The 23,476-nt window shown below is 67.9% G+C and overlaps 1 protein-coding gene across 1 annotated transcript; it reads right to left on the reverse strand.

Moving 5' to 3' along the window:
* Positions 1–9,551: 9,551 nt before the first annotated feature.
* On the reverse strand, positions 9,552–13,796 carry SPN (sialophorin; the record flags this gene model as incomplete). Its single annotated transcript, XM_084632069.1, has 2 exons — positions 13,289–13,796; positions 9,552–11,088 (listed from the first exon to the last, which is right to left on the reverse strand). The coding sequence occupies exon 2, from the start codon at positions 11,007–11,009 to the stop codon at positions 9,552–9,554; it is 1,458 nt and encodes a 485-aa protein (XP_084488195.1). The 5' UTR covers positions 11,010–11,088; positions 13,289–13,796.
* Between the last annotated feature and the right edge of the window lie 9,680 nt (positions 13,797–23,476).

Consider the following 23,476-nt stretch of genomic DNA (forward strand, 5'->3'; position numbering starts at 1 on the left):
GACGTCTGCCCGCAGCCAGGTGGGGTGGAAAGAGAGAAGAGGTGAAGCTGACGAGTTGCTGGGCACAGTGCAGGTGTGAGTACTCGGATGAGTAAACGAGACCGCCGGTCAGGGAAATAACCCACTTCCTCCCCACCCCCTCACGTACCCATTCGCTGCACCAGCCATGACTTGGACTCCAACTACGGTCCCTGGGTGGCGCACCCGAGATCACCTATCCACTGACACCTTAAAGACTCCCACACCCCGGTCTGGGTCTACGCTGGTTGTGGGCTAGGTCTGTATCTGGGAACCTGGGAACCGATACTCTGGAATCTCTCCTCACTCCAGCCTGACCCCCGCCGTACAGCACCTGCCTTCTTAACTTGGGTAAACTTCATGGTGAACATTTGCTTTAATAAAAGGTTTGGAGCGTACACTGGGAGGCTGCCTGGCTCCTCTCTGAAGCCAAGGTCAAGCAACCAGTCAGGAAGGGCGAGGGGCATCGGAGCAGGGAAGGGGGATGCGGGGTAAATGCTCCATGGTGTCGGAGTAGGGGAGGGGGACACAGGGTAAATGCTCTGCGGTGTTGGAGCCGGGAAGAGGGACGCGGGGTAACCGCTCGGCAGTGTGAGAGCCGGGAAGGGGCTGTCACGGAGTGTGGGGGAGTCCAGGCCCTGCACCCCTCTTCCTGGGATTCCCTGAGACTCTCAGCCAGCCAGTAAAACAGAAGGTTTATTGGACGACAGGAACACAGTCCACAACAGAGCTTGTGGGTACAACCAGGACCCCTCAGTCACGTCCTTCTGGGGGAGCAGGGAGCTTAGACCCCAGCCCTGGGGTTCCCTGTGTTCCTCCCCCCAGCCCCAAACTGAAACTAAACCCCCCCCAGCAGGCCCCCTCCTGCAGCCTCTGTTCACATTCCCGGGCAGAGGTGTCTCCTCCCCCTCCTGGCTCAGGTGACAGGTTCTCAGGTCTCCCATCCCCAGGGCACATTCCCAGGTCAACACTCCCCCCTCCCTGCTGAGTCACATCCTCACATCTCTCCCCCCTTCGAGACTGAACTGAGCGGGGTCACGCTGACCAGTGACCTGGGGAAGTTCGGGGCCCCCTCTCCGGGACAGCGCGTCCGCTATCAGGTTGGCCCTTCCCTTCACGTGGACCACGTCCATGTCGTAATCCTGCAGGAGCAGGCTCCATCTCAGGAGCTTGGCGTTGGCTCCTTTCATCGGGTGCAGCCAGGTCAGGGGAGAGTGGTCGGTGTAGACGGTGAAGTGTCCCCCCGAAGAGATGGGGCTCTAGTTTCTTGAGGGCCCACACCATGGCCAGGCACTCCTTCTCGACGGCCGCGTAGTGTTGCTCCCGGGGTAGCAACTTCTTGCTCAGGTACACGATGGGGTGTCTCTCCCCCTTTTCATCCTCCTGCATTAACACCGCCCCCAGTCCCGTGTCGGAGGCGTCGGTGAACACCACAAAGGGCTTGTCAAAGTCTGGGTTTGCCAGAACTGGGCCACTGACCAGAGCCTCCTTCAGCGCCCGGAAAGCCTCCTGGCACTGCTCGGTCCAGACCACCTTGTCTGGCTTCCCCTTCTTGCATAGCTCAGTGATGGGGGTGGCTATGGCGCTAAAGTGGGGCACAAATCTTCGGTAGTATCCTGCCAACCCAATAAAGGCTTGGACCTGCTTTTTGGTGTGGGGAGCGGGGCAGTCTCTGATCACCTCCACCTTGGCTGGTTCCGGCTTTAGGCGGCCGCTCCCCAACCGATGGCCCAGGTAAGATACTTCCGCCATCCCCACCTTGCACTTCTCCGCTTTTGCAGTCAGCCCAGCCCCCTGGAGTCGGTCCAGCACTTGTCTAACCTGGGACACGTGGTCCTCCCAGGTCTGGCTAAAGACACAGATGTCATCAATATACGCCACGGCAAAACTCTCCATGCCCCTTTGGAGCTGGTCCACTAGGCGCTGGAAGGTGGCCGGCGCTCCCTTGAGGCCGAAAGGCAGGGTCAGGAACTCATAGAGCCCCAGAGGGGTGATAAAGATGGATTTCAGCCGGGCATCTACATCCAGGGGCACTTGCCAGTAGCCCTTTGTAAGGTCCATGGTGGTAAGGTACCGAGCTCCTCCCAGCTTGTCTAGGAGCTCGTCCGGCCTGGGCATGGGGTAGGCATCAGATACAGTGATGGCATTGAGCTTCCGATAGCCCACACAGAACCGGACCGACCCGTCCTTTTTGGGGACCAGCACCACCGGCGAGGCCCAAGGGCTGGCCAATGGCTGGATCACCCCCAAAGCCAGCATGTCCCGGACCTCTCTTTCCAGGTCCTGAGCAGTTTTCCCTGTGACTCGGAAGGGGGAGCATCTTATCGGCGGGTGTGACCCTGTGTGCACCCAGTGGACAGTCAGATTAGTGCGTCCAGGCTGGTTGGAAAACAGCTGTCGGTACGGATGCAGCACCCCCCTGACCTCAGCTTGCTGGGCAGGGGTTAGCTGATCCGAGAGGGGAATTGTTTCCAGTGGGGAACCAGCTCTGGTCCCAGGGAATAGATCTACTAAAGGGTCATCTCCCTGCTCCTCCCACTGTCCACACACGACCAACACCACATTCCCCCTGGCATAATATGGCTTCATCATATTCACATGGTACACCCGGCGGTGGTGCGCCCGGTTCGACAGCTCCACCACACAGTTTACCTCATTGAGCTGCTTGACGACCTTGAAAGGGCCCTCCCAGGCGGCCTGTAGTTTGTTCTTTCTCACTGGGATGAGAACCATCACCGGATCCCCGGTGGCGTAGGCACGGGCCCGCGCCGTGCGGTCATACCAGACCTTCTGCTTCTTCTGGGCTCTGGCCAGATTCTCCCTGGCCAGGCCCATGAGTTCAGCCAGTCTCTCTCGGAAGATCAGGACATACTCCACCACTGACTCTCCATCGGGAGTGGCCTTCCCCTCTGTGACGAAGTGGGCCTGTTCTTAATGTTTCCTCCGAATATTGTGGGGGTGCCTCAGTTTCCCCTATGCAGTTCTTAAGTCTCTAGGGGGTGGGGTAAGGGTGTATGATCATTGCAGAGCCCTAGAGGGCAGGTGTGTGCAGGGGTCTGGACACAGAGAATGGCCGACACCCTGTTTCCTGGCCACTGATGGCCTGGGCCCTTCCCCCCCTGCAAGGTGAGAGCTGAAGGGTTGGAGAACAAAGGAATCAGGTGACCTCCTGGCCCAGGAAAGGAACAAAGCCCAGAGGAGGAGGGGGAGTCAGTTTGGGGCTGGCTGGGACATGGAGTGAAGTGCAGACGTGGTTGTCTGGCTCACTGCCCCCAAAATGGACCCGGCTGAGGGGTCCCGTTCTCTGCACCTGCAAGCTCTGTGTTAGACCATGTTCCTGTCGTCTAATAAACCTTCTGTTTTACTGGCTGGCTGAGAGTCACGTCTGACTGCGGAGTTGGGGGGCAGGACCCCCTGGCTTCCCCAGGAGCCCCGCCTGAGCGGACTCGCTGGGGGAAGCGCACGGAGGGGCAGAGGATGCTGAATGCTCCGAGGTCAGACCCAGGAAGGTGGAGCCGGGGGAGCTGTGTGTCCTGCAGACAGGCTGCTCCCAGAAAGGCGACTGCCCCAGAGTCCTGCCTGGCTTCATGGGGAGCAGTTCCAGAGCATCGCCCGGGGACTCCGTGACAACCTCCCACTCGTCTCTCATCAGGTCCGGGGGCCCCTCACCCTCCTGCCATATAACAGTTTGAAGGCGAAAATCCGGTCGACTCCGGGGGCACCTCCCTGTACGCGAACGGCAGGTGCGGTAAGTACTTGTCCCAGGCCTGCGGGTGCTGGTCCATAAAGGTTTTCAGCATCATCTTTAGCGTCCCGTTAAACCTCTCCACCAGCCCATTGGACTGGGGGTGATAAGCTGAGGCCCAGTCGTGCCGGACCCCACATTTCTCCCACAAGCACCGGAGCAGGGCCGACATGAAGTTGGAGCCTTGGTCTGTCAAGACTTCCTTGGGGAACCCCACTCGGCTGAAAATGGTCAGGAGCGCATCGGCCACGGTGTCGGCTTCAATGGAAGCTCAGGGCACTGCCTCGGGGTAGCGGGTGGCAAAATCTACCACCCCCAGAATGTATTTCTTCCCCGACCGGGTCGTCCTGCTGAGAGGCCCCACGATGTCCATGGCCACCTTCTGGAAAGGCTCCTCTATGATGGGCAAAGGTCTCAAAGCCGCTTTCCCCTTGTCCCAGGCCTTCCCCACCCTCTGACAGGGGTCACAGGATCGGCAATACTGCCGGACCGTGGTAAAGACCCCGGGCCAGTAAAAGTTCTGTAGCAACCTCTGCCGGGTGCGCCGGATTCCCTGGTGCCCTGCGAGGGGGATGTCATGGGCCAGGTACAGGAGCCTGCGGCGATACTTCTGGGGGACCCCCAGCTGCCTCCTGATCCCACAGGACTCTACTTCCCTTGTGGGAGCCCATTCTCGGTACAGGAACCCCTTCTCCCACAGGAACCTCTCCTGGCAACCTCTCCTCATGGTCCATACCACACTGAGGTCGGCCAGGTCCCTGAGCTTCCGCAAGGAGGGATCTTTCCTCAACTCGGCCTGGAACTCAGCGGCTGGGGCAGGGACGGGGCCCGGTTCCCTCTCGCTGGCCAGGTCTGAGGCCTCCGCCTCTCTGAGCCGTGCCCCTCGGCGCTCCCTCCCCACCAGGGTAGGGTCCTGCGCCTCCGGTGTGATACCCTCCCCGAGGTCAGGGCGCAGTGCCCCTCGCCGGCTCTGGCTACGCGTCACAACCAGGGCGGCCTGGGGCTTGCTTGGCCAGTCCTCTAGGTCTCCCCCCATCAAAACTTCAGTGGGCAAATGGTGGTGTACCCCCACATCCTTGGGGCCCTCCTTGGCCCCCCATTTCAGGTGTACCCTTGCCACAGGCACCTTGAATGGGGTCCCGCCCACCCCCGTCAGGGTCAGGTAGGTGTCGGGCACCACCCGATCTGGGGCCACCACCTCGGGCCGGGCCAGCGTCACCTCCGCGCCCGTATCCCAGTATCCATTGACCTTCCTCCCATCCACCTCCAGGGGAACAAGGCACTCTCTCCGGAGGGACAGCCCCGCGCCCACCCTGTAAACCGAGCACCCTGAGTCCAGAGCCTCCAGCCCTCTGGCGGAGCTGGCCTGGGGTACTCTTCCCTCCTGTGCAGGTGGTAAACTGGTAGGCCCCCTTTCCGGGGTCGTCTGCCCCTCGTCCAGCTGGGTCCCTACCCAGTTAACCCTGGGTAGGTTGGGTCTGCTCAGTCTGTCCCTGAGCCCGGGGCACTGGGACCGTACGTGGCCTCTCTGGCCACAGTGATAGCAGCTCAGGTCACGTTGGTCCCCTCGAGCGGGTCGGAGGGGCCCGACGCCAGGCGTTCCCCTTGGGAGGGGGTTCTCCCTATTTCCCCGCTGGGAGGCCCCCTGGTGACTCTCTTTCTGCATCGGGGGGGGCCTGTTCTTTTGGGGCTCCTCCCGGCTACCCCCCAACCGACTGTTCACAAACTCGTCGGCCAGCTGCCCTGCGTGCTGGGGGTTCTCGAGCTTTTTGTCCCCCAGCCACAGCCTCAGGTCGGAAGGGCACTGATCATACAGTTGCTCCAGTACGATTAGGTCCAGCAGGTCCTCTTTAGCTCGGGCCCCAGCTGTCCACTTGCGGGCATACCCCTGCATCCGGTTGACCAGTTGTAGGTAGGTGACCTCAGGCGTTTTACGCTGACTCCGGAACCTTCTCCGGTACATCTCGGGGGTCAGCCCAAACTCACGGAGCAGGGCCTGTTTGAACAGTTCATAGTCCCCTGCCTCCGCCCCTGTCATCCGGCTGTACACCTCCACGGCTTTGGGGTCCAGTAAGGGGGTGAGGAACTGGAGCCTGTCTGCAGGGTCAACCCTGTGCAGCTCACAGGCATTCTCAAAGGCCGTCAGGAAGCTATCTATGTCCTCCCCCTCCTTCCGCTGGGCCAGGAAGCACTTATCAAAGCTCCTTGCAGTCTTGGGTCCCCCCTCACGCACTGCAGCCGGGACCCCACTGCTCCTCAGCCTGGCCAGCTCCAGTTCATGCTGTCTCTGGTTCTCCTTCTCCTGACGCTCCCTCTCCTTCTCCTCCTGCTCATGTTGACGTTGTTTCTCCTCATGTTGACGTTGTTTTTCATGATCCTCCAGCTCCCCCATTTTCATCTCCCTCTCCCAGTCCAGCCGCCTCCGCTCCAGGGATGGGGAGCTCCGCCGGGAGGATCCCCTGCTGGGTGCCAGGGTCAGGGTGCCCTCGGTATTCGCTGGGCTTCCCCCAACCCCTCCCCCAGGCATAGGTAGGAAGGGTCTCGGGGTGTCCTCAGCAGCAGTCTGACCCCTCCCAGCCCGGTCAGGCCCCAGGGCCCACGCTGCGTCTGCCGGGCGGCTTCCCTCAGGGACAGGGATCGGGTCATCCAAGCGATCCCTCTCCTCCAGCTGGGCAATCAGCTGTTCCTTGGTGGACCTCCCGATGCGCAGCCCCCTCTGCCTGCACAGCTCCACCAGGTCGCTCTTCAGGCGTTTAGCGTACATCTCCCTGCTGGCCACTCGCAGGCCGGGCAGCTTCCCACGGTTTCCAGGAAAAGCCCCTCGTGTGCCCGTCCTTCTTGAGGTCACCGACTCTTTGCCAGGGTCGAGCTGCAGACTCCTCCGCCCCTGGGACCGCTCGCTGCAATCCCCCGGGGGACCCTGTTACTGCAAAAGTCCTTCTCTCTGGTCACACACTCCCAGGGGTTAACCGCCCCCCGAAACCGTCTCTCTCTGAATCTTCAGCACGCCTGGTCCCCGTCACTCCCCCTTCGTTTTACTGTTCCCCAGTCACTTACTGCAGGAAGCGCCGTTCACGGGGTGCAGTAGATCCCACCGCTGCCACCAGTTGTCACGGAGTGTGGGGGAGTCCAGGCCCTGCCCCCCTCTTCCTGGGATTCACTGAGACTCTCAGCCAGCCAGTAAAACAGAAGGTTTATTGGACAACAGGAACACAGTCCAAAACAGAGCTTGTGGGTATAACCAGGACCCCTCAGTCAAGTCCTTCTGGGGGAGCAGGGAGCTCAGACCCCAGCCCTGGGGTTCCCTGTGTTCCTCCACCCAGCCCCAAACTGAAACTAACCCCCCCAGCAGGCTCCCTTCTCAGCCTGTCTTCACATTGCTGGCAGAGGTGTCTCCTCCCCCCCTCTCCCCCTCCTGGCTCAGGGGACAGGCTCTCAGGTCTCCCCTCCCCAGGGCACATTCCCAGGTCAACACTCCCCCCTCCCTGCTGCGTCCCATCCCCACAGGGGCACACGGGGTAACTGCTCTGCGGCGTCAGAGCCGGGAAGGGGGGCGCTGGGGAACAGACTCTGCTGGCGTGGAGACCTCTGGGTGTGTTTGCTTGGAACTAACCCCACTAAACAGCACCTTGGCTGCACGCCGGACGTCTGCTCTTGTGCTCTGTCTGCGTGAGAAGAACCAGGGCAGGGGGTGAAGGGAAAGCCCCCGAACACCCCATCCCCCGAGCCACATCCTGGGCGGTCATGGGGACCCCCCCCAGGCTAGCAGCCACACGGCGTCCCTGCGGAGGTGCCCATGCCCCTCGTGTCCCGGATGCAGCTCCCCGGGCCCACTCCCGCCAAGCGACCCCCATATCACAGCGGGAACAGCCCACCCAGGCTGCGGTGGGTTCGCTGGGTGGGGGCCAGCGGGGGCCGTTCTCGAACTGCCCTGCCCGAGCTCCCCCTGGCATTAATTTGGGGCGTCCTGTGGCCGGAGCGGATGCTCCGTGGGGTCCCCTTCTAGCCCTAGACCCTGTGACTCTCCAGGGTTGGACAGTTGCCTTTTGCTGTTACAGTTCCCCTCTCAGCCAGTGACAGAGCGACAAACCACTTTATTAAATACACAAAAATATAAAACTCTGCAGAAATGGGATCAGTTCCTCCCAAGTGCTATAAAATGTACAGGCAAGTGTCCCAGGGACCGAGCAGAGCTCGGGGGAGCCCAGGGCGGGGCTGGCAGGGGGCTGCGGGTCGGGAGTGAGGGGCACCGGCAGAGGTGGGGGGCAGGGCGGGGCTGGCAGGGGGCTGCGGGTCGGGAGTGAGGGGCACCGGCAGAGGTGGGGGGCAGGGCTGGGCTGGCAGGGGGCTGCGGGTCGGGAGTGAGGGGCACCGGCAGAGGTGGGGGGCAGGGCGAGGCTGGCAGGGGGCTGTGGGTCGGGAGTGAGGGGCACCGGCAGAGGTGGGGGGCAGGGCTGGGCTGGCAGGGGGCTGCGGGTCGGGAGTGAGGGGCACCGGCAGAGGTGGGGGGCAGGGCTGGGCTGGCAGGGGGCTGTGGGTCGGGAGTGAGGGGCACCCACAGAGCCATCCTTCCTGTAGCAAATTCCGCCGTTAATTACCCAAGGCCTCAGAGTGAGTCAAAAGGAAATTGTGACGAGCCAAGAGACATGAGCATCCTGCCCCGAACCACAATCACACCCCGAGCTCTGCTGGGGCCCCTCACTCCCGACCCGCAGCCCCCTGCCAGCCCGGCCTTGCCCCCCCCGCCCCCCAGCTCCACTCCTGGTCTGGCCTGCTGGTTTCTATTCCTGCTCCGGGAGGGGAGCGCTGTCTTGTGGGTTACATCAGGGGATGGGACGGGGGTGGGGCTGGGAGGCAGGACTCCTGGGTTCTATTCTGTTCACACCCTAAACCCTTCACTCTGAATTCAAATGGACTCGAAGGGTGAATCATAAACAGGAAATTTGTGGCTAGGGACAGCAGAAAATCTTGCAAAAGAAACAAAGAAAGACTTGAGCAAGAGAGACAAGGAATCCCCCATTGTCTGGGTGGGCAGACGGAAACAGCCCCGGCCTCGCCCAGCAGGGGGCGCTGTGGGGAGAGGGCAGAGTGCCGGCTGTGGGGGGAGCTCCTGGCTATTCCAGCCCCGGCCTCGCCCAGCAGGGGGCGCTGTGGGGAGAGGGCAGGGTGCCAGCTGTGGGGGGAGCTCCTGGCTATTCCAGCCCCGGCCTCGCCCAGCAGGGGGCGCTGTGGGGAGAGGGCAGGGTGCCAGCTGTGGGGGGAGCTCCTGGCTATTCCAGCCCCGGCCTCGCCCAGCAGGGGGCGCTGTGGGGAGAGGGCAGGGTGCCAGCTGTGGGGGGAGCTCCTGGCTATTCCAGCCCCGGCCTCGCCCAGCAGGGGGCGCTGTGGGGAGAGGGCAGGGTGCCGGCTGTGGGGGGAGCTCCTGGCTATTCCAGCCCCGGCCTCGCCCAGCAGGGGGCGCTGTGGGGAGAGGGCAGGGTGCCAGCTGTGGGGGGAGCTCCTGGCTATTCCAGCCCCGGCCTCGCCCAGCAGGGGGCGCTGTGGGGAGAGGGCAGGGTGCCAGCTGTGGGGGGAGCTCCTGGCTATTCCAGCCCCGGCCTCGCCCAGCAGGGGGCGCTGTGGGGAGAGGGCAGGGTGCCAGCTGTGGGGGGAGCTCCTGGCTATTCCAGCCCCGGCCTCGCCCAGCAGGGGGCGCTGTGGGGAGGGGGCAGGGTGCTGGCTGTGCGGGAGCTCCTGGCTATTCCAGCAGGGGGGCGCCGTGGGCGGGGCAGGCGATTGGGGGTGGGGCTTACACAGGGGGCACGGCTTCCTGCTCCATGGGGGGGGGCAGGGGGAATTCCCCGTTGGCAGGGGGGTCCGGGGGGGGCGAGGGGGGTCCGGGCGTCAAGGGCACTGTCCCATTGGCTTCCCCTGCCCCCTGTGGCCCGGGCTCGCTCCCCTGCCCCCCCGTGGCCAGCAGGGGCTCCGAAAGGGGCCCCTCGCCCTTCACCCCGGCCACGTCCTCCATGGCCACCGAGGACACCCGGGAGTGGCGCTTCCCGAAGAAAGTGGTGAGCGTGGGCCGCCTGGCTTCGCCCGGCCCGGCCTGCTGCCCCCCGTCCCCGGCCTGCCCCTCGCCCCGCTCCTCCGGCAGGCTCACCGGCCCCGCCCACGCGCTGGGCCCCGCCCGCCCGGCGCTGAAGCTGGAGGAGCCGGAGCGACGGCGGTGCCGAACGTGCAGCAGCAGAGGGAGCAGGGCCAGCAGCAGGGCGGCGACGATGACGAGCGGCACGATCATGCCCACGGGCAGCGGGCGGGCGATGGGGGCCGGAGCGGCTGGCGGCGTCATCAAGGTGTCGAAGTCGGGCTTCTGTTTGACCGGCGGGGTGGGGGGTAGGGCAGAGGGTGAGAGTTTGGGGGTGGTCTGGTCCTCCCCGGGGTGTCCGGTCGGATCGGCGCTGGCTGGCACGGTCCTGTCGGGGCTGGCTGGCAGGGTCCGGTTGTGTCCGCCCCGATCGGCGCTGGCTGGCAGGGTCCGGTTTTCTCCGCCCCGATCGGCGCTGGCTGGCAGGGTCCAGTTTTCTCCGCCCCGATCGGCGCTGGCTGGCAGGGTCCGGTTGTGTCCGCCCCGATCGGCGCTGGCTGGCAGGGTCCGGTTGTGTCCGCCCCGATCGGCGCTGGCTGGCAGGGTCCGGTTGTGTCCGCCCCGATCGGCGCCCTCTGGCTTGGCGGTCTCCGTGGGGGCGCTCTTGCTCTGCCCCCTCCTGCCTGGCACTGTCTGGTTCTCCTGCCCCGGACTTGGGCTCCCTGGTACCGTGCCCACTTGCCCCTTCAGTTCTTCTCGCTTCAGATCCATGTCGGGCTTTTCTCCACCCGCGGCCGTCGCCCCGGCTGGGCCAGGTGACCCGGCGGCCTCCACAGCGGGAAGGGCAGATGGAGACACCGAGCCAACTGGCTCCTCCGTTGCCAGCGTCGGGGTGGTGGGGGGCATCTGCTGTGCCGCGATGGGTGGACGCACGGAAAATTTGGCAGAGGGGCCGGTGCCGTTGCTGGCTAATTCGGCAGAGGGGCCGGGGCTGTGGCTGGCGAACGCGGCCGAGGGCGAGGCAGTTTCCGGGCCGGTACCGACGTGCTGGCTTTTCTCACGGGTGGCCGAGTGCTCGTTCCCCTTCCATTTGGGTGACGTCTCTGCACAGGCTGCAGCGACCAGGAGAAGCAGGAGCGTAGCCGGGATTTTCGGCTGGGGCCAGGCCCCCGATTCCGCCATGGTGTCCCGCGCCGGGGCTCAAGGGACGGGTCCGGAGCAGAGAGGGGCCCGAAGACGCGCCGGACGGACACACACCAGCCTGGGAGTGGAAGAGAAAGTGGGTGAGTTTAAGGGCCTCTCCCAGCAGGAAGCGCTGGGGAGCGTCCCTCCAATTTCTTGGGTCCGTATTTATCCCAGGCTGCACCTGGAGCCAGATTTAGAATGAAACATAAAAGGCGGAACTGAAACCCCCCAGATGCAGAGAGCACCACCGGCAGGGCTGGGGGGCAGGGCGGGGCCGGCAGGGGGAGTGAGGGGCACCGGCAGGGCTGGGGGGCAGGGCGGGGCCGGCAGGGGGAGTGAGGGGCACCGGCAGGGCTGGGGGGCAGGGCGGGGCCGGCAGGGGGCAGGGGGCTGCGGGTCGGGAGGGAGGGGCACCGGCAGGGCTGGGGGGCAGGGCGTGGCCAGCAGGGGGCTGCGGGTCGGGAGTGAGGGGCACCGGCAGGGCTGGGGGGCAGGGCGTGGCCAGCAGGGGGCTGCGGGTCGGGAGTGAGGGGCACCGGCAGGGCTGGGGGGCAGGGCGTGGCCAGCAGGGGGCTGCGGGTCGGGAGTGAGGGGCACCGGCAGGGCTGGGGGGCAGGGCGTGGCCAGCAGGGGGCTGCGGGTCGGGAGTGAGGGGCACCGGCAGGGCTGGGGGGCAGGGCGTGGCCAGCAGGGGGCTGCGGGTCGGGAGTGAGGGGCACCGGCAGAGCTGGGGGGCAGGGCGTGGCCAGCAGGGGGCTGCGGGTCGGGAGTGAGGGGCACCGGCAGGGCTGGGGGGCAGGGCGGGGCCGGCAGGGGGAGTGAGGGGCACCGGCAGAGCTGGGGGGCAGGGCGGGGCCGGCAGGGGGCAGGGGGCTGCGGGTCGGGAGGGTGGGGCACCGGCAGAGCTGGGGGGTCAGGGTGGGGCCGGCAGGGGGCTGTGGGTCGGGAGTGAGGGGCACCGGCAGAGCTGGGGGGCAGGGCTGGGCCGGCAGGGGGCTGCGGGTCGGGAGTGAGGGGCACCGGCAGGGCTGGGGGGCAGGGCTGGGCCGGCAGGGGGCTGCGGGTCGGGAGTGAGGGGCACCGGCAGAGCTGGGGGGCAGGGCTGGGCCGGCAGGGGGCTGCGGGTCGGGAGTGAGGGGCACCGGCAGAGCTGGGGGGCAGGGCTGGGCCGGCAGGGGGCTGCGGGTCGGGAGTGAGGGGCACCGGCAGAGCTGGGGGGGCAGGGCTGGGCCGGCAGGGGGCTGCGGGTCGGGAGTGAGGGGCACCGGCAGGGCTGGGGGGGCAGGGCTGGGCCGGCAGGGGGCTGCGGGTCGGGAGTGAGGGGCACCGGCAGGGCTGGGGGCGGGGGCGTGTGTGTGTGGGGGGAGCCAACGGAATTTCACCCTATGGCCCAACCAGCCCCAAAATGCCCCCCCCCCGAATTTTCCACCCTGCCTCCAGCTCACCCAACGGCTGCACCTGCTGAAATATCAGTGCCCGACTCGCACCACAGAAACCTCGGAAAGAGCCCGACAGTTTCCAGAACAGGCGGCCCCACCCAGCTGGCACCGAGCCCTGGGCTCCTGCCCCAGCCCCGCCGGTGCCCCTCACTCCCGACCCGCAGCCCCCCGCCCGCCCCGCCGGTGCCCCTCACTCCCGACCCGCAGCCCCCCGCCCGCCCCGCCGGTGCCCCTCACTCCCGACCCGCAGCCCCCCGCCAGCCCCGCCCTGCCGGTGCCCCTCACTCCCGACCCGCAGCCCCCCGCCCGCCCCGCCGGTGCCCCTCACTCCCGACCCGCAGCCCCCCGCCCGCCCCGCCGGTGCCCCTCACTCCCGACCCGCAGCCCCCCGCCCGCCCCGCCCTGCCGGTGCCCCTCACTCCCGACCCGCAGCCCCCCGCCCGCCCCGCCGGTGCCCCTCACTCCCGACCCGCAGCCCCCCGCCCGCCCCGCCGGTGCCCCTCACTCCCGACCCGCAGCCCCCCGCCCGCCCGGCCGGTGCCCCTCACTCCCGACCCGCAGCCCCCCGCCCGCCCCACCGGTGCCCCTCACTCCTGACCCGCAGCCCCCCACCCGCCCTGCCGGTGCCCCTCACTCCCGACCTGCAGCCCCCTGCCAGCCCAGCCCTACTCCCCAGCCCTGCCGGTGCCCCCCACTCCTGACCCGCAGCCCATTGCTATGTAGCCAACTACCAGTCCCCTGCTTAACCCCCCACTCTAATTCCTCCCCCCACATTCCCACACAGCAAGCTCGTTCTCTAGCTGATCCCACCGCACACACCAATTGCCCCCGTCATACCTCGTGGCTGGAGAGCTGGGGCCAGCTCGTGGCTGCAGGTGGGGCTGGGGTGTGGGGGGGTCTGAGCCCAGGACCAGCACGTGGAAGCTCCTGTGCTGCAGGACGGTGCAGGAACGAGTGAACGAGAAAGAGTGAAGAGGAGGAGAGGAAATGGTGAAAGACCTGGAAGGAAGTGGGGCCCTGGGGCAGCGGGGGGAGAAATGACGAGCTGCTCAGTTCCCTGTTTGGGGGGTGGCAGAAAAGGGACCTGCGGGGATTTGGGCCCAGAAATTCAGAGGAGTCGGCTGGGAGCGGGGTGGGGTCTTTGGGAGAGGAAATAGGGGGGCTGGGAAATGGGCAACAGGATGTGGGGCCTGTCCCCTCTAGGGGGCGCCGGCTCCCATCCGGCCCCGGGTCAGGGGGCTGGCTGGCTCGGGGGGGGCAGGGAATGGGGCAGGGGGCCTGTCCCCTCTAGGGGGCGCCGGCTCCCATCCGGCCCCGGGTCAGGGGGCTGGCTGGCTCGGGGGGGGCAGGGAGTGGGGCAGGGGGCCTGTCCCCTCTAGGGGGCGCCGGCTCCCATCCGGCCCCGGGTCAGGGGGCTGGCTGGCTCGGGGGGGGCAGGGGGCCTGTCCCCTCTAGGGGGCGCCGGCTCCCATCCGGCCCCGGGTCAGGGGGCTGGCTGGCTCGGGGGGGGCAGGGAGTGGGGCAGGGGGCCTGTCCCCTCTAGGGGGCGCCGGCTCCCATCCGGCCCCGGGTCAGGGGGCTGGCTGGCTCGGGGGGGGCAGGGAGTGGGGCAGGGGGCCTGTCCCCTCTAGGGGGCGCCGGCTCCCATCCGGCCCCGGGTCAGGGGGCTGGCTGGCTCGGGGGGGGCAGGGAGTGGGGCAGGGGGCCTCTCCCCCCAGGGACAGGGCTTGTGTCTCGGCACAGATCTCAGACCCAGCCGTCCAGTCAACACCGAGACTCTTTATTGCGCGAGTCGGTGCCGGGCCGTTCGCGCCACAGGCCGGCCACCGAACGCCGGGCCTGGCCGAGCCCCCCGGGCCGTGCTCTGGGCAGCCGCGGCAAAGCAGGCGGGGGGTGAATGGGGGACACACCGAGCCCCCCGCGCCCCCCCAGGGGTTGTTAACGGAGCCAGGAGCTTCGGCCACTTCTGCACTTGTCCGTAGCCCCGTGAACTGGCCGCTGGCCGAAATTCCCCATGTCTCTGTGCCCCATGGCGGGTGGGGGGAGGTCGGGGGGGTGCAGGCCCGGCTGAGCCCCCTGGCAGGAGAGAAGTAGCAGTGGATGGGGCAAACAGAGCCCCGTGCCAGGGGACAATGGGGGGGGGTCCTCAGCGGGCTTGTGGGGCGCCCCAGAGTTTTCAAGGTGTCCCCCCAAAATCTCAGCTCAGCCCCAACATCCATGGGGTGAATGCTGCTTCTGGGGGCCACGGGGGGGGGTTGCCTCCTGATGCCCCCCCCCGCGCCTGTGCTCACGGCCCCCTCCCCAGGCCGCCCCCTCCTCGCCGGAAGAAGTCGGAGATGTCCTGCAGGGTGACGTGGGGCTGGGCCCCCCAGGCCGGCGCCTCGGCGTCCCACAAGGCCGCGGTGCTGCCGGCCGGCCCCCGGTACCAGTCCTCGGCGCCGGGCGTGGGCCGCGGGATCCACAGCTCGCCCGCCTCCGCCTGGGGGGCTCCGTCCGCCTGGGGGGCTCCGTCCGGCTGGGGCGGGGCCGCCGGCTCGATCCACAGCGCCCCCCCCCGGCGCCACACGTTGGGCACCCCCCGGGCCCGGGCGGCCCGGAAGAGCCGCTCGCCCAGCAGGGCCGAGAGCACGGCGAAGAGGCCGGCCACCCCGGCCAGCGCCAGCATGGCCGCCAGGCAGGGGACGCAGGGCGGGGCGGGGGGCGGCGAAGGGGGCGGGAGCGCGGGGACGGGGGGCAGAGACGGGGGCATCGTCGGCGAGCCGCTGCAGAGAGAGAGAGAGAGATGGGGAGATAAATGGGGGGGTTCGTGGGGGGGGAGGTCCCAGCTCTGACCCAGGACTGGCTGCGGGGCGGGGGGGGACCCAGGGCCTGTCCCCTCTCGGGGGGGGGGCGGCTCTGATCTGGCCCCGGGGCAGGGCACTCGGGGGTGCGGGGGATGGGACGCGGGGCCTGTCCCCTCTCGGGGGGGGGGGGCGGCTCTGATCTGGCCCCGGGGCAGGGGACTCGGGGGTGCGGGGGATGGGACGCGGGGCCTGTCCCCTCTCGGGGGGGGGGCGGCTCTGATCTGGCCCCGGGGCAGGGGACTCGGGGGTGCGGGGGATGGGACGCGGGGCCTGTCCCCTCTCGGGGGGGGGGCGGCTCTGATCTGGCCCCGGGGCAGGGCACTCGGGGGTGCGGGGGATGGGACGGGGGGCCTGTCCCCTCTGGGGGGGGGGCGGCTCTGATCTGGCCCCGGGGCAGGGGACTCGGGGGTGCGGGGGATGGGACGGGGGGCCTGTCCCCTCTGGGGGGGGGGGCTCTGATCTGGCCCTGGGGCAGGGCACTCGGGGGTGCGGGGGATGGGACGGGGGGCCTGTCCCCTCTGGGGGGGGGCTCTGATCTGGCCCTGGGGCAGGGCACTCGGGGGTGCGGGGGATGGGACGCGGGGCCTGTCCCCTCTCGGGGGGGGGGGCGGCTCTGATCTGGCCCCGGGGCAGGGCACTCGGGGGTGCGGGGGATGGGACGCGGGGCCTGTCCCCTCTCGGGGGGGGGGGCTCTGATCTGGCCCCGGGGCAGGGGACTCGGGGGTGCGGGGGATGGGACGGGGGGCCTGTCCCCTCTGGGGGGGGCGGCTCTGATCTGGCCCCGGGGGAGGGGACTCGGGGGTGCGGGGGATGGGACGGGGGGCCTGTCCCCTCTGGGGGGGGGGCTCTGATCTGGCCCCGGGGGAGGGGACTCGGGGGTGCGGGGGATGGGACGGGACGGGGGGCCTGTCCCCTCTGGGGGGGGGCTCTGATCTGGCCCTGGGGCAGGGCACTCGGGGGTGCGGGGGATGGGACGCGGGGCCTGTCCCCTCTCGGGGGGGGGGGGGCTCTGATCTGGCCCCGGGGGAGGGGACTCGGGGGTGCGGGGGATGGGACGGGGGGCCTGTCCCCTCTGGGGGGGGGGCTCTGATCTGGCCCTGGGGCAGGGCACTCGGGGGTGCGGGGGATGGGACGGGGGGCCTGTCCCCTCTGGGGGGGGGGGCTCTGATCTGGCCCTGGGGCAGGGCACTCGGGGGTGCGGGGGATGGGACGGGGGGCCTGTCCCCTCTGGGGGGGGGCGGCTCTGATCTGGCCCCGGGGCAGGGCACTCGGGGGTGCGGGGGATGGGACGCGGGGCCTGTCCCCTCTGGGGGGGGGCGGCTCTGATCTGGCCCTGGGGCAGGGCACTCGGGGGTGCGGGGGATGGGACGGGGGGCCTGTCCCCTCTGGGGGGGGGCTCTGATCTGGCCCTGGGGCAGGGCACTCGGGGGTGCGGGGGATGGGACGCGGGGCCTGTCCCCTCTCGGGGGGGGGGGGGCTCTGATCTGGCCCCGGGGCAGGGGACTCGGGGGTGCGGGGGATGGGACGGGGGGCCTGTCCCCTCTGGGGGGGGCGGCTCTGATCTGGCCTTGGGGCAGGGCACTCGGGGGTGCGGGGGATGGGACGGGGGGCCTGTCCCCTCTGGGGGGGGCGGCTCTGATCTGGCCCCGGGGCAGGGGACTCGGGGGTGCGGGGGATGGGACGGGGGGCCTGTCCCCTCTGGGGGGGCCGCGGGCTCCGAAGCGGGGGATGGGCCATGGGGTACTCACGTCAGGGCCGGGAGTGGTGGGTGCCCGGTGAGCCAGCGACTCGTGGGGGGTGGCGAGGGCCCGCGGGCTGGGCCGGGCGGTGCCCCATGGCTGGCCGGGGCCGTGTCGGGAGCCGGGCGGGGCTGGGGGGGGATGTGGTCGATGGCGTGACGCCGCGTTTCCTGCCCCGGGCCGCCAGCGCCACTGACGTGATGGAAACGGCTTCTGGGGCTGGGGAGGGGCTCGGAGGGGGGTACCCTGTCCTCAGAGCCCTGCAGGGACCCAGGCGTCCTGGCCTGCTCCCAGGTCAGGCCCCTCCCTTCGGTCCGCCAGGGCTCCCGCGTCTCCGGCACTTCCTGTCTCAAACCTGCGCCCAGCTTGGCTGGGAGGTCCCCGCCTGTGGGGATGGGACAGCGGGGAGGGGGGCGTTGACCTGGGACTGGGCCCTGGGGAGGGGAGACCTGAGAGCCTGTCCCCTGAGCCGGGAGGGGGACGGGGACACCTCTGCCCGGGAATGTGGACGGAGGCGGCAGGAGGGGGCCTGCTGGGGGGGTTCAGTGTCAGTTTGGGGCTGGGTGGAGGAACACAGGGAACCCCAGGGCTGGGGTCTGAGCTCCCTGCTCCCCCAGAAGGACGTGACTGAGGGGTCCTGGGGGTACCCACAAGCTCTGTTTGGGACTGTTCCTGTCGTCCAATAAACCTTCTGTTTTACTGGCTGGCTGAGAGTCTCGGGGAATCCCGGGAAGTGGGGGGCAGGGCCTGGACTCCCCCCCACTCTGTGACAGCCCCTTCCCGCCCCTGTCATCCGGCTGTCAGACCTCCCCGGCTTTGGGGTCCAGTAAGGGGGTGAGGAACTGGAGCCTGTCTGCAGGGTCAACCCTGTGCAGCTCACAGGCATTCTCAAAGGCCGTCAGGAAGTTATCCATGTCCCCTCTCCTTCCGCTGGGCCAGGAGCCACTTATCAAAGCTCCTTGCAGTCTTGGGTCCCCCCGCACTCACCGCAGCCGGGGCCCCACTGCTCCTCAGCCTGGCCAGCTCCAGTTCATGCTGTCTCTGGTTCTCCTTCTCCTGACGCTCCCTCTCCTTCTCCTCCTGCTCATGCTTATGTTGTTTTTCATGATCCTCCAGCTCCCCCATTTTCATCTCCCTCTCCCAGTCCAGCCGCCTCCTCTCCAGGGATGGGGAGCTCCGCCGGGAGGATCCCCTGCTGGGTGCCGGGGTCAGGGTGCCCTCGGTATTCACTGGGCTTCCCCCAACCCCTCCCCCAGGCATAGGTAGGAAGGGTCTCGGGGTGTCCTCAGCAGCAGTCTGACCCCTCCCAGCCCGGTCAGGCCCCAGGGCCCACGCTGCGTCTGCCGGGCGGCTTCCCTCAGGGACAGGGATCGGGTCATCCAAGCGATCCCTCTCCTCCAGCTGGGCAATCAGCTGTTCCTTGGTGGACCTCCCGATGCGCAGCCCCCTCTGCCTGCACAGCTCCACCAGGTCGCTCTTCAGGCGTTTAGCGTACATCTCCCTGCTGGCCACTCGCAGGCCGGGCAGCTTCCCACGGTTTCCAGGAAAAGCCCCTCGTGTGCCGGTCCTTCTTGAGGTCACCGACTCTTTGCCAGGGTCGAGCTGCAGACTCCTCTGCCCTGGGACCGCTCGCTGCGATCCCCCGGGGGACCCTGTTACTGCAAAAGTCCTTCTCTCTGGTCACACACTCCCAGGAGTTAACCGCCCCCCGAAACCGTCTCTCTCTGAATCTTCAGCACGCCTGGTCCCCGTCACTCCCCCTTCGTTTTACTGTTCCCCAGTCACTTACTGCAGGAAGCGCCGTTCACGGGGTGCAGTAGATCCCACCGCTGCCACCAGTTGTCACGGAGTGTGGGGGGGTCCGGGCCCTGCCCCCCTCTTCCTGGGATTCCCTGAGACTCTCAGCCAGCCAGTAAAACAGAAGGTTTATTGGACAACAGGAACACAGTCCACAACAGAGCTTGTGGGTACCCCCAGGACCCCTCAGTCACGTCCTTCTGGGGGGCAGGGAGCTCAGACCCCAGCCCTGGGGTTCCCTGTGTTCCTCCACCCAGCCCCAAACTGAAACTAACCCCCCCCAGCAGGCCCCCTCCTGCAGCCTCTGTTCACATTCCCGGGCAGAGGTGTCACCTCCCCCCCCCCCCCCGCCGCTGAGTCCCATGTTCACATGCCCCCCCCCCCGGTCACATTCCCAGGTCAACACTGCCCCCTCCCTGCTGCGTCACATCGTCACAGAGGTGCACAGCCGGATGACAGGGGCGGAGGCAGGGGACTATGAACTGTTCAAACAGGCCCTGCTCCGTGAGTTTGGGCTGACCCCCAAGATGTACCGGAGAAGGTTCCGGAGTCAGCGTAAAACGCCTGAGGTCACCTACCTACACCAGGCCAACCGGATGCAGGGGTATGCCCGCAAGTGGACAGCTGGGGCCCGAGCTAAAGAGGACCTGCTGGACCTAATCGTACTGGAGCAGCTGTATGATCAGTGCCCGTCCGACCTGAGGCTGTGGCTGGTGGACAAAAAGCTCGAGAACCCCCAGCACGCAGGGCAGCTGGCCGACGAGTTTGTGAACAGTCGGTCAGGGGGTAGCCGGGAGGAGTCCCAAAAGAACAGGCCCCCCCCGATGCAGAGAGAGAGTCACCACGGGACCTCCCAGCGGGGAAATAGGGGGAACCCCCTCCCACGGGGAACGCCTGGCGTCGGGCCCCTCCGACCCGCTCGAGGGGACCAACGTGACCTGAGCTGCTATCACTGTGGCCAGAGAGGCCACGTACGGACCCAGTGCCCCGGGCTCAGGGACAGACTGAGCAGACCCAACCTACCCAGGGTTAACTGGGTAGGGACCCAGCTGGACGAGGGGCAGATGGCCCAGGCAAGGGGGGCTACCAGTTTACCACCTGCTCAGGAGGGAAGAGTACCCCCGGCCAGCTCCGCCAGAGGGCTGGAGGCTCTGGACTCAGGGTGCTCGGTTTACAGGGTGGGCGCGGGGCTGTCCCTCCGGAGAGAGTGCCTTGTTCCCCTGGAGGTGGATGGGAGGAAGGTCAATGGATACTGGGATACGGGCGCGGAGGTGACGCTGGCCTGGCCCGAGGTGGTGGCCCCAGATCGGGTGGTGCCCAACACCTACCTGACCCTGACAGGGGTGGACGGGACCCCATTTAAGGTGCCCGTGGCAAGGGTACACCTGAAATGGGGGGCCAAGGAGGGCCCCAAGGATGTGGGGGTACACCACCATTTGCCCACTGAAGTTTTGATGGGGGGAGACCTAGAGGACTGGCCAAGCAAGCCCCAGACCGCCCTGGTTGTGACACGTAACCAGAGCCGGCGAGGGGCACTGCGCCCTGACCTCGGGGAGGGTATCACACCGGAGGCGCAGGACCCTACCCTGGTGGGGAGGGAGGGCCGAGGGGCACGGCTCAGAGAGGCAGAGGCCTCGGACCTGGCCACTGAGGGGGAACCGGGCCCCGTCCCTGCCCCAGCCGCTGAGTTCCAGGCCGAGTTGAGGAAAGATCCCTCCTTGCGGAAGCTCGGGGACTGGGCCGACCTCAGTGTGGGATGGACCATGAGGAGAGGCTGCCAGGAGAGGTTCCTGTGGGAGAAGGGGTTCCTGTACCGAGAATGGGCTCCCCCAGGGGAAGTGGAGTCCTGTGGGATCAGGAGGCAGCTGGGGGTCCCCCAGAAGTATCGCCGCAGGCTCCTGTCCCTGGCCCATGACATCCCCCTCGCAGGGCACCAGGGAATCCGGCGCACCCGGCAGAGGTTGCTACAGAACTTTTACTGGCCCGGGGTCTTTACCACGGTCCGGCAGTATTGCCGATCCTGTGACCCCTGTCAGAGGGTGGGGAAGGCCCGGGACAAGGGGAAAGCGGCTTTGAGACCTTTGCCCATCATAGAGGAGCCTTTCCAGAAGGTGGCCATGGACATCGTGGGGCCTCTCAGCAGGACGACCCGGTCGGGGAAGAAATACATTCTGGTGGTGGTAGATTTTGCCACCCGCTACCTCGAGGCAGTGCCCTGAGCTTCCATTGAAGCAGACACCGTGGCCGATGCGCTCCTGACCATTTTCAGCCGAGTGGGGTTCCCCAAGGAAGTCTTGACAGACCAAGGCTCCAACTTCATGTCGGCCCTGCTCCGGTGCTTGTGGGAGAAATGTGGGGTCCGGCACGACTGGGCCTCAGCATATCACCCCCAGTCCAACGGGCTGGTGGAGAGGTTCAATGGGACGCTGAAGATGATGCTGAAAACCTTTATGAACCAGCACCCGCAGGACTGGGACAAGTCCTTACCGCACCTGCTGTTCGCGTACAGGGAGGTGCCCCCGGGGTCGACCGGGTTCTCTCCGTTCGAGTTGCTCTTCGGGAGGGGAGTGAGGGGCCCCCTGGACCTGATGCGGGGCGAGTGGGAGGGGACGGCCTCCCCCGATGGAGAATCAGTGGTGGGGCATGGCCTGACTCTCCGGGCAAAGCTCGCGGAGCTCGTGGGCTTGGCCGGGGGAAACCCGGCCAGGGCCCAAGGGAAGCAGAAAGCCTGGTTCGGCCGCTCCGCACGGGCCCGCACCTACGCCACCGGGTCCAGGGGATGCTGCTCATCCCCGAGAGACAGAACAAACCACAGCCCCCTGCGACGGGCCCTGTGAGGTCATCCAGCAGCTGAACGAGGTGGACCGTGTAGCCGAGCGGCCCAACCGGGCTCACAGCCACCGGGTGGGCCAGGCCAGCCTGACGAAGCCGCACTGGGACCGGGAGAGGCTGGTCCTGGCTGTGTGTGGCCAGTGGGGGAGCAGGGAGAGGATCCCCAGGTGGATCTATTTCCTGAGACAGGGGCCAGCCCTTTGCGGGATCAGTTCCCCTCTCAGACCAGCTTACGCCCGCCCCCAGACGGAGACCCGAGGGGCGCTGGGTTCCTACCAGGAGCTGTTCTCCAACTGGCCTGGGCTCCCTAAGCCGGCCGCCCACCAGCTGGAGACAGGAGCCCACCCCCGGTAAGATGCTCCCCATTTTGGGTCACTGGGAAAACAGCCCAGGACCTGGAGAGAGAGGTCAAGAACATGTTGGCTTTAGGGGTGATCCAGCCGTCCCCCAACCCTCGGGCCTCTCCCATGCTGCTGATCCCCAAGGAAGACGGGTTGATCCGGTTTTGTGTGGATTACCGGAGGCCTAAGGCCATCACCAAGTTCAATGCCCACCCCACGCCTGGGCCTGACGAGCTTCTAGACGAGCTGGGGGGTGGGGTCGTGGATCTCACCAAGGGCTACTGGCAAGTACCTGGGGATCCGGATGCCCGACTGCAATCTGCTTCTGTCACCCCCCGGGGCTCTGCGAGTTCCTGGCCCTGCCTTTCGGCCTAACGGGGGCACCGGCCACCTTCCAGCGCCTGGCGGACCCGCTCCTGAGGGGGAGGGAGAGTTTGGCCATGGCGGATTTCCATGACATCCGTGTCTTTAGCCAGACCTGGGAGGACCACGTGTCCCAGGAGAGAGGGGGCCGGGTCACCTCCAGGATGGAAAAGCTGGCAAGTGCCAGGTGGGGCTGGCCGAGGTGTCGTACCTGGGCCACAAGGTGGGGGGCGGCTGCCTAAAGCCAGAGCCGGCCAAGGTGGGGGTGACCAGAGCTGGGCCTGCCCCCCAGGCTTTCATTGGGGTGGCGGGCGACTACCGGGGCGATGCTCGGGACCTGCTCCCTCCGGAGCCGGGCAGGACTCTGGGGGAGCCTCCTCTCGGGGAGCAGCCTGTCTGCAGGACACACAGATCCCCCGGCTCCACCTTCCTGGGTCTGACCTCGGAGCCTCCAGCCTCCTCTGCCCCTCTGGGCGCTGCCCACCGCGAGTCCGCCCAGGCGGGGTCCTGGGGGGCCAGAGGGTCCTGCCCCCCAACTCCGCAGGCAGCCGGGACTCTCCGCCCGCTGGGGACCCAGAGGATTTATTCGTTGACAGGAGCCCGGCGCAGGGCGAGGGGTCCCCCGTGTGCCCAGCCCCCCCTCCCCACCCCAGAGGGGCCACGACCCGGCGCCGGGCGAGGGGTCCCCCGTGTGCCCAGCCCTCCCCCCCCGCCCCAGAGGGGCCACGACCCGGCGCCGGGCGAGGGGTCCCCCGTGTGCCCAGCCCTCCCCCCCCGCCCCAGAGGGGCCACGACCCGGCGCCGGGCGAGGGGTCCCCCGTGTGCCCAGCCCTCCCCCCCCGCCCCAGAGGGGCCACGTCCCGGCGCCGGGCGAGGGGTCCCCGTGTGCCCAGCCCCCCCCCCGCCCCAGAGGGGCCACGTCCCGGCGCCGGGCGAGGGGTCCCCCGTGTGCCCAGCCCTCCCCCCCCGCCCCAGAGGGGCCACGTCCCGGCGCCGGGCGAGGGGTCCCCCGTGTGCCCAGCCCTCCCCCCCCGCCCCAGAGGGGCCACGTCCCTGCGCCGGGCGAGGGGGTCCCCCGTGTGCCCAGCCCTCCCCCCCCGCCCCAGAGGG

This window comes from Lepidochelys olivacea, assembly GCF_965140295.1.
Source record: "Lepidochelys olivacea isolate rLepOli2 genome assembly, chromosome: 6".
NCBI lineage: Eukaryota > Metazoa > Chordata > Testudines > Cheloniidae > Lepidochelys > Lepidochelys olivacea.